The sequence below is a fragment of the Sapajus apella genome, unplaced genomic scaffold (assembly GCF_009761245.1).
Source record: "Sapajus apella isolate SASKATOON/1434 unplaced genomic scaffold, GSC_monkey_1.0 scaffold84, whole genome shotgun sequence".
Classification (NCBI taxonomy): domain Eukaryota; kingdom Metazoa; phylum Chordata; class Mammalia; order Primates; family Cebidae; genus Sapajus; species Sapajus apella.
In genome coordinates this window covers 1,358,072-1,367,284 of record NW_022437024.1, presented here as the reverse complement: position 1 = coordinate 1,367,284, position 9,213 = coordinate 1,358,072, and the positions used below count along the sequence as shown (strand labels likewise).

General features: G+C 48.3%; 1 protein-coding gene across 1 annotated transcript in view; it reads right to left on the bottom strand.

Moving 5' to 3' along the window:
* Positions 1 to 5,925: 5,925 nt before the first annotated feature.
* The window catches only part of GPRC5A (G protein-coupled receptor class C group 5 member A), a 23,028-nt gene continuing 19,740 nt past the window's right edge, over positions 5,926 to 9,213 (bottom strand). The window contains exons 3-4 of the mRNA XM_032253681.1: positions 7,982 to 8,040; positions 5,926 to 7,596 (exon numbers count right to left, since the gene is read on the bottom strand). Of these exons, the coding sequence (XP_032109572.1) occupies positions 7,504 to 7,596; positions 7,982 to 8,040 (152 nt within the window). The 3' untranslated portion in view covers positions 5,926 to 7,503. The remainder of the gene's footprint in view (positions 7,597 to 7,981; positions 8,041 to 9,213) is intronic.

Genomic DNA, 9,213 nt, shown 5'->3' with positions numbered 1-9,213 from the left:
ACCTCTGCAACTGCTCCCAGAAGCTGCCCGGGGAGGGAGGCTCTCCCAGGTGCGGCACATGCTCCCTGAAGGCAGCCAGAATTCCGGGCAAAGAGAAAGAAGGGATACAGCTGTGGGTTTTTGGCTCATTATGGGCCTTGGGGAAGTTGAAGGAATCAACAACACAAACAAGTGAATAAGAATGCACTGTTGGTTGGGGCATGGTGACTCACACCTGCAGTCCCAGGTGTGAGAGGCCACGGTGGGAGGATTGCTTGAGCCCAGCAGTTCAAGACCAGCCTGGGCAGTATGAGATCCTGTCTCTACAAAAAAAAACTCAAAAATTAGCCAAGCGTGGTGGCGCACACCTCTAGTCCCAGCTACTCAGGAGGCTGAGTGGGAGGATTGCTTGAGCTCAGGAAATGGAGGTTACAGTTAGCCAAGATCACATCACTGCACTCCAGCCTAGGCAACAGAGCAAGATCCTGTCTTTTAAAAATAATAAAAATAAAGAATTAACCATTTACGGGATCCTGCGCTTTCTTATAAGACTGGCTGGAGCCTGGGCGCAGTGGCTGACACCTGTAATTCCTGTAATCCCAGCACTCTGGGAGGCCGAGGCAGGCAGATCACAAGGTCAGGAGTTCAAGACCAGCCTGGCCAACACAGTGAAGCCCCGTCTCTACTAAAAATACAAAAATTAACCAGGCATAGTGGCAAGTGCCTGTAGTCCCAGCTTCTCGAGAGGCTGAGGCAGGAGAATCACTTGAACCCAGGAATTGGAGGTTGAAGTGAGCTGAGATTGAGCCACTGCACTCCAGCTTGGGCAACAGAGTGACACTTTGTCTCAAAATTAAATAAATAAATAAATAAGACTGGCTGAATCTGGCCAATTCTGAGATGAGTCAAAAGATGAATGGAAAATAAAATCTCAAGCTGGGCGTGGTGGCTCATGCTTGCAATCCCAACACTTTGGGAGGCAGAGGCAGGAGAATCACTTGAGCCCAGGAATTCAAGACCAGCCTGGGCAACAGAGAGAGACCTTGTCTCTACAATTTTTTTTTTTTTAATTAGCCATGTGTGGTGGTGTGCACATGTGGTCCCAGCCAGTACTCGGAAGGTCAGGACTACCTGAGCCCAGGAGGTCACGGCTGCAGTGAGCCACGATTGCACCACTGCCCTCCAGGCTGGGTGATAGAGCAAGACCCTATCTCAAAAGAAAAAAATTACATTTAAAAAATTTAAAATTTTTTTTAGGTGAAGAAAATCTCAGTAAAGGGGAGCATGTAAGAACCAGTAGAAACCTTGAATACATTATGATATGAAACTAATTATATCAAATGGTAGTGCTTGAAAACAACAAATTTTGCCATCTGACTCAGACTTCTTAAGTGTTGTTTTATTTAAAATATTATTGTCTCTGATTAGGAAATATGGTCACGAGGACTAAAAATTGAAATGACGTAAAAAGGTATCCGTTAAGCAGTGTTGCCCACCACCCCTCCATCAGTCCTGTCTCATGGGGGTGGGGAAAATGAAGACAGAGCTCTTTGCCTTGCTTTGCAATCCCTCCTTTCAAGGCTTTCTGTCCCAGGAAACAATGTTCATTTGATGTGGAAGAGGGACCTGTGTTTAACCAGAAGCTGTCCTCCCTGTCCCTTTCCCATGGCTTACATGCAGAAGGGAGAGGAGATGACCAGAGAAGAAATCAGGGGAAGAAAAGGCATCGGGGGAGGCAAAGGAAAAGGAGAGGAATGCTTAAAATATAGAGTGAAATTTGAGTAGGATTCTCTACTCAAAGGCTTCTCTGGGGAAAAGTGTCTAGAATTGAGTACTCAGGTACGGACGACAGAAAGAACACAAAACCAAAACCCTGCTCCTGGTTACATTAATTCCATTAGGCCTGAGTTCCTCTGTAAAATGAAGGCTGTGGGGGCACCAACTAGAGGATTTCTGTGGACTTCTCAAACTCTAAAATTTTGGGCACTGAACTGTTTTTTTTTTTTTTTTTTTGAGACGGAGTCACCCAGGCTGGAGTGCAATGGCACGCCCTCAGCTCACTGCAACCTCCGCCTCCCGGGTTCAAGCAATTCTCCTGCCTCAGCCTCCAAAGTAGCTGGTATTACAGGTGCGTGCCACCACGCCTGGTCAATTTCTGTGTTTTTACATAGAGACGGGGTTTCACCATGTTAGTCAGGCTGGTCTTGAATCCCTGACCTTGTGATCCACCCACCTCGGCCTCCCAAATTGGTGGGATTACAGGCGTGAGCCACAGCGCCTGGCTGACACCGAGCTGTTCTACTTTGAAGAGTCAAGAATGAAAGCTGGAGGTTGCAGAAATCAGGGTCAGGCACCCACACACCAGCATCCTTGGAACAGCCTGAAGTCAAGAAAGGCACAGCACTGTCTGCCCCGGATAGAAGGAATCCCAGAAAACTGCCACTAGGTTGGGCCACAGAATTTCCAAAGAGGGCAATCTACACATCGGACGTTGATTTCCCAGTTCCTGGATCTCAGCCGTCAACGCCCGAGAAGGATTTTTTTCTGAAGCTGCCACGTCCAATTCTGAAATAATCCCATGTTTCACTTTGGGGCCAGGACGGTGGCAAACCTGCAGACCCTGACAGCCACAGAAGGGCAAGGAAGGAAAAGGTCGCCTGGGCACAGTCCAGTTCTCAGCAGTAATGACAGGTCTAGAAATGAAGGAAGGAAGCTCAGAATGAATGCATGGGGGGAAATGGGTTTCGCTGCTGCATTTCCAGGGCCGGGCCGTACTCTTTGTTTTGGAACACTTTTCCTGACAAACAGCCAGTGTTCTCAACACATAAATAGTAGTCGACATTCAAAACGACAGCAATGAGACCGTTCTTCGTAACGATGCCAGATCGCATGCAAATGGACTGGAAATACCTTGGAAGGTTTCACAAAAATCAGACAAAGGGCAAAGGAACTCTGCCAAAGGAGATGGAGAGCAATTCTTTAAAGACAGTGGGAGCTTAATAAATACAAGCCTCTTAAAACGGGACGCATTTGCCTCTCGCCTCCTGGGTGTCGGCAGCTCAGCTGGTGCCCCGCACAGGAAAGCGGCTTTAGGGGGCTGCAGTTGCAAGGCTCCGAGGCCCCGAGGGTTGATACCTGAGGTGTCACCGCCATCTAGTGGCAGCATGGGGAATGGCCGCCTTGGACAGCCTCCGCCTAAAGTGAGAGGCAGAGACACGGTCTATTTCGCAACTGACAATGAAAGATGAGAGAAAGACTGTTGAGTTTTATTTCGTCATCGCCCGTTTAGGTCAAAGGAGATGCCACCTTGGCTCCCAGGTATCAATCAACTGGCCACACCCAAGGACCAGGCTGGGCTACATTTGCACATTGCATTTCACCCTAAGTGGAGATCGAGACACTTATAAAGAACAGCTTTGAAATCTTCTTCGCCAGTATGATTCTCAGATGCCAAAGCCTCCAGGCCCTGAGAGGTCTGTATGAAACAGAAGAGCTATCCTGTGGTACCCTCTCCAAAGAAAAGAAAGAGTAAAAAAAAAATAGGCTTTTTTTTTTGTTTTTTTGTTTTGTTTTGTTTTTTTGAGATGGAGTCTTGCTCTGTCGCCAGGCTGGAGTGTAACGGCGTGGTCTCGGCTCCCTGCAACCTCCGCCTCCCAGGTTCAAGCGATTCTTCTGCCTCAGCCTCCCGAGTAGCTGGGATTACAGGTGCCCACCACCATCCCCGGCTAATTTTTGTATTTTTAGTAGAAACGGGTTTCACCATGCTGGCCAGGCTGGTCTCAAACTCCTGACTTCATGATCCACCCACCTTGGCCTCCCAAAGTGCTGGGATTACATGCATGAGCCACCGCACCAGGCAATAATAATTTTTATTTATTTATTTATTTATTTATTTATTTTTTTGAGACGAGTTTTGCTATTGTTACCCAGGCTGGAGTGCAATGGCGCGATCTCGGCTCACCGCAACCTCCGCCTCCTGGGTTCAGGCAATTCTCCTGCCTCAGCCTCCTGAGTAGCTGGGATTACAGGCACACGCCACCATGCCCAGCTAATTTTTTGTATTTTTAGTAGAGACAGGGTTTCACCATGTTGACCAGGATGGTCTCTATCTCTTGACCTCGTGATCCACCCGCCTTGGCCTCCCAAAGTGCTGGGATTACAGGCGTAAGCCACCGTACCAGGCGGCAATAATAATTTTTTTAAAAAGCTTATTTATGTGCAGAAGGTGCATGACCTGAAGATGAGTTAACAGCCACAGCAGGGGGAGAAGGGGTGACAGGTACCGCTCAAACGGACAGCACCCTTCTGCCACCTGGCAAGAACAGGCATTCAGTGCAGAGCTGGACTGCTTGTGCAGACTCCAGAGACCTCTGTGTTTTTTAGAAGGGAAACAACAGGGCCGGGCATGGTGGCTCAGGCCTGTAATCCCAGCACTTTGGAAGGCCAAGGCTGGTGGATTACAAGGTCAGGTTCAAGACTGGCCTGGCCAATATGGTAAAACCCCATCTCTACTAAAAATACAAAAATTAGCTGGGCATGGTGGTGCACCCCTGTACTCCTAGGTACTCAGGAGGCTGAGGCAGAAGAATCGCTTGAACCCCAGAGCTAGAGGTTGCAGTAAGCCAAGATCACACCACTGCACTCCAGCCTGGGCAACAGAGCGAGACTCCGTCTCAAAAAAAAGGGGAGGTTGGAAAAAAAGGGCAGGGGCCCAGAGATGATGCCATTTCTGGATCCTCCCTGACTTTAGAAGATGTTGATTGAGGAAGACAGCCATGGGGATAAAAGCTCCCACAGATCCTCTTCCCTAAAAAGAAAGGCCAGGCACAGTGTCTCACACCTGTAATCCCAGCACTTGTGGGAGGCTGAGGCAGGAGAATCTCTTGAGTTCAAGACCAGCATGGGCAATATAGCAAGACCCCCATCTCTACAAAAAAAATACATTTTTTGTGTTTGTTTTTCAAGAAGTGATGCTCAGATTTTAAAACTTACTGTGACTATCCGTGTGAAGACCCATGCGTAGATCCTGTTTCATTTTTATACAAATTTGGTGAAAACGCTGTTCTTGACACCCTGTGCTCCTTGCCCTTCCACAATTAAACCACACATGATTTCTGAAAAAATAAAACTAGCCAAGTGTGGTGGTACATGTTTGTGGTCCCAGCTACTCAAGAGACTGAGGCAAGAGGACACTCGCGCACGGGAGATTGAGGCTGCAGGGAGCTGTGATTGGCCACTGCACTCCAGCCTGGGCCAGAGAGCTAGACCCTGTCTCAAAAAAAACTAAAAAAGAAAGCCGATCCAGAGAATTTTGCGATTTTATCTTTCACTCCTCCCCTGTTAACTGGCTAACTTGGTAAAACCCCGTCTCTATTAAAAATACAAAAATTAGCTAGGCGTGGTGGCACATGCCTGTAATCCCAGCTACTCAGGAAGCTAAGGCAGGAGAATTGCTTGAACCTGGGAGGTGGAGGTTTCAGTGAACTGAGATCGCGCCACTGCACTCCAGCTTGGGCAACAAAGCAAGACTCTATCTCAAAAAAATTTTTTTAAAGAAAGAAAAGAGGGGGAGAAAATATGTATTTCTTGAGTCCCTCACCTGTGATAGATAATGTATGTGAAACCACATTGCTTTTTTCTCACAACAAACCTCATTAGGTCACACCTCCTGGGAAAGACCAGAGGACCTGTGTCACTATGTGTCCTTCCCCCTTTTCAGTACAAAGCTTGGCTAATCTTAGTGCAAAGACTACCAACCAAACCTCTGTGGCATATGAACATCCCCAACGCAGCACATCACCCGTTCACCTCCGCCGCCCTCGCCACTGTCCCACTCTGGTTGTTCCTTTTCACGAGAAGCAGAGTATCAGGCTCTTAGGAGGCAACTTCCTGACTTAGCCACACATTTTTACGTGCCATTCAGTTTCCACATAGAGGGATTTTTTTTCCGTAACCAAAGAGAGATTTCCTATTGCTCTGCCCTACAGAGCTGTTTCTTGGATTAAGTCAGTTATCATGGTTAGGTATCACATCTTTGCCGAGAGACATTTGTGAACTAATTCTGTCAAATAGGGGACGTGGATTTGTCCTCTCCCACGACTAGACCTTGGGTGAAACATGAAACTGGCTTTGAGGTCTCCTCCCTGCCTTTCCTGGGCTGCCAAACCCCATTCCAAGGCAGCCGCTCCTCTGCCTTCCTGGAGAGAAGCCTCAGGCCCCATGACGATCCTGGCTCTCTCACCACTGACGGCCTCAAAACTTAGGGGAAACACACTTGTTTTAGAGGCAACAGAAGGAGAGACACATGGAGAGGGGTCAAGCACAAACGCAAAGGAAGTGAACCTTGAACTTCAGCTCCAAAAGGAAGCCCACTGGGCAGCCCGTGTTCTCTCCCCCAGCATCTAATGCCCACTGCTGGTAACTGCTGCCACCCCCAAGAAAGAGTGGCCAGCACATCTTTATTGCATATCCAGGTGAATAACTTATTACACGATGAACACACCTTCTTTAGGAGACTATGCCCAGTTCCAGAATGCAGCCGTGAATACAGTAAATCTGTTTACAGAGGCTGGGGTATAAGGAGCTGGGAGAAGAATCAGCACCAGGAGTTCAGAGTGAGACTCATCTGCAAATTCTCCTGACAAGGAGCAGCTGGGCCTGTGCTGGTGAAGTCTGAAAGAAGAACTCCTGGCAGAGCGTCCAGGAAAATTAGGCCTGGGAATTGACAGTGAGTTTGGGGGCGGTGCAAATAGAGAGGGGTGACCTGTGAATTGGTGCTGGGGAGCTGCTGAGGCCCGACATGAAGCAGCATCAGAGAGGTGAGTAAATTTAGGATGATCTTTAGCCTCTCCTACCCAGGCAAAAAGGGTTGGGGATTGGGGGTGCTAGCAAGTTGGCTTCCAGTGTAGATTCAGGCCAGTGGACTGAGAGACAGGCCTTTGCTGTGCTTGCTCAGATATGTAGGTCTACTCTGGGCCAAGCAATCCTCACAAAACCCACTGTAAGTTACAGGCACATGAGCCCGTGTGCACTCAGATGACCAGACCTTTAGTCCATGGAAAGTAACAGCAAGAGTAAGGGTCTAGGCTGCGAGCTGTGGCTCACGCCTGTAGTCCCAGCACTTTGAGAGGTGGAGATGGGAGGATTGCTTAAGCACAGGAGGTCGAGGCTGCAGTGGGCTGTGACGGCACCACTGCACTCCAGCCTGCGTGACAGAGCCAGAGCCTGTTTCAAAAAACAAAAAGTAAGGGTCTAAACTTGAGTTGCCTGAGACTCCCACTTAAAGAAGTATCCTAAGGATGAGACAAAAAAAAAAAAAAACTACAGTGCCGCTGGGAACTGGAGTCTTATTAGCCCACATCAGCCCCAGCATGGAAGAATCATATTTGAGGCTGGGAGGGAGGCAAGCTGTTTCTGTAGCGTTTTGTACAGTTTTCTCAGAAGACTCAAGATTTCGTCCACCTCTCTTTGCGCTCCCACTGGGTCTGCCGCCTGACTGCGTTCGTCCCACTCTTCAGGACAGAGTTAGCTGCCCTCTTTCCTTCCTTCATAGTCATTGTAAGGGCTCGACTGAGTGTGGGCCCGTGGGATGGAGAATTCCTTTTGGGGAGGCCGACTCTGAAAAGGAAAAACCGTATCGTGAAACCCACTCCAGTTCCCAGCCATTTCAACAGATCTCCAGTCTGGGCAGGAGTGTCGTTGCCTCCCCCTTCTCACAAGGCCCCTACCCCCAAGTCCTCTCTATGCCAAGCACTCACTCTTGCCCCCCAAACCCCATGAGGCTGATCATAGGAAAGAAGACCCATCATTCCTTCAAGTGGCCATCTAGGGATCATCAGAAGACCCATCATTCCTTCAAGTGGCCATCTAGGGATCATCAGAAGACCCATCATTCCTTCAAGTGGCCATCTAGGGATCATCAGAAGGGTAACATCATGTTTCCAAAGGATCAGTGCTCCTGAGGTGCTAATGACCTCAGGAGAAGGAGAAAAACATCAATTACCTGCAGCTGAAAATGTGTGGCATAGGGGGCATAGAGTGTGTCCCCTGTCTCTTCAAAACCTGAAACAGAGGGAGAGAAGAAATTAAAGCATTGGGGCCCCCACCTGTGTTCACCCCGTTGTATCACTTATCACAGTGTGACATCTTGCCCGGTTAATTGCCTGTCTCTCCAGCAAACGTTACATTTCTTGGAGGGAGAGACTAGGTCCTCAAGGCTAAGACCAGGTACAAAGCAAACACAATATTGATTGAATGAATAACTACGATGACTTTTCAGAACTTCACCAGAGCCCCACCTCATCCTAGGATCTCTTCAAAAGCACATTTGAAAAGTCATAGAAACCAGTCTTTTCAGATACAGATCTGGCCAGAGGTGTACCTAGAGTGAATCTCACTGGGGATTTACCTATTTCCTTAACTGCCTGACAAGGAAAATATGTATATATTTGTATCATTTTCTTTGGGAAGAGGCAGGATTGATGAGCAACTGTTTTCTGTGTATTGGGAGAAAATCAGAGACTTGGGAACAGAAGGATAAATACATGCAATTGTCATGAATGCAATTCAAAGAAGTCATTTATTTCCCATCAAATTTCCCTGCCCAATTTTCTGAACAAACACTTAAACATCTTTATGTAAGAGATTGTGAAACACCCAAGGATTAACCAGAATGATCCCTCCTTGCAGCAGACGCTGGAGAGTAAGAAACTTAAGACAGGTACATAAATAACGATGCAATAAGACAGACCCTGATAAGAGCAATTCAAAGTCCCATAGATGCACAGCGCGGAGCAATTACCAGGAGAGGCTGGGGAATGCCTGATCCTGGAGAAGGGCAGAAGAGGGAGATGGCCACGCCAGGCAGAGGACAGACACATCTGGAGCTCAGGCACAGGCAGGAAAGCACCGTGACTTGGCTCATCTGGACTGAGAGTGAAGCTTCAGAGGTCATCGGTTCCAACTGCGGCAGGGCTCAGGAAGGATTTGATGAGATGGGATGGATCGGAGGAGCCAGGGAGGAAAGTAAGCAGCAAAGCACAGAGGCCAGAGACATATTTTAAGGGAGAAAGCTGACAGTGGCCCCTAAAATGAACGCAGGAAGGAAGACTCATCAGTGAATGAGAATAGAGAGTCCAAGAGTGAGGTGACGGCATGAAGCCACAGGAACGGACAGGAGGGGCTGGGTGGTAAAATACCCCCTCCTCCCCTCCTCCCCTCCACCCCTCCTCCCCT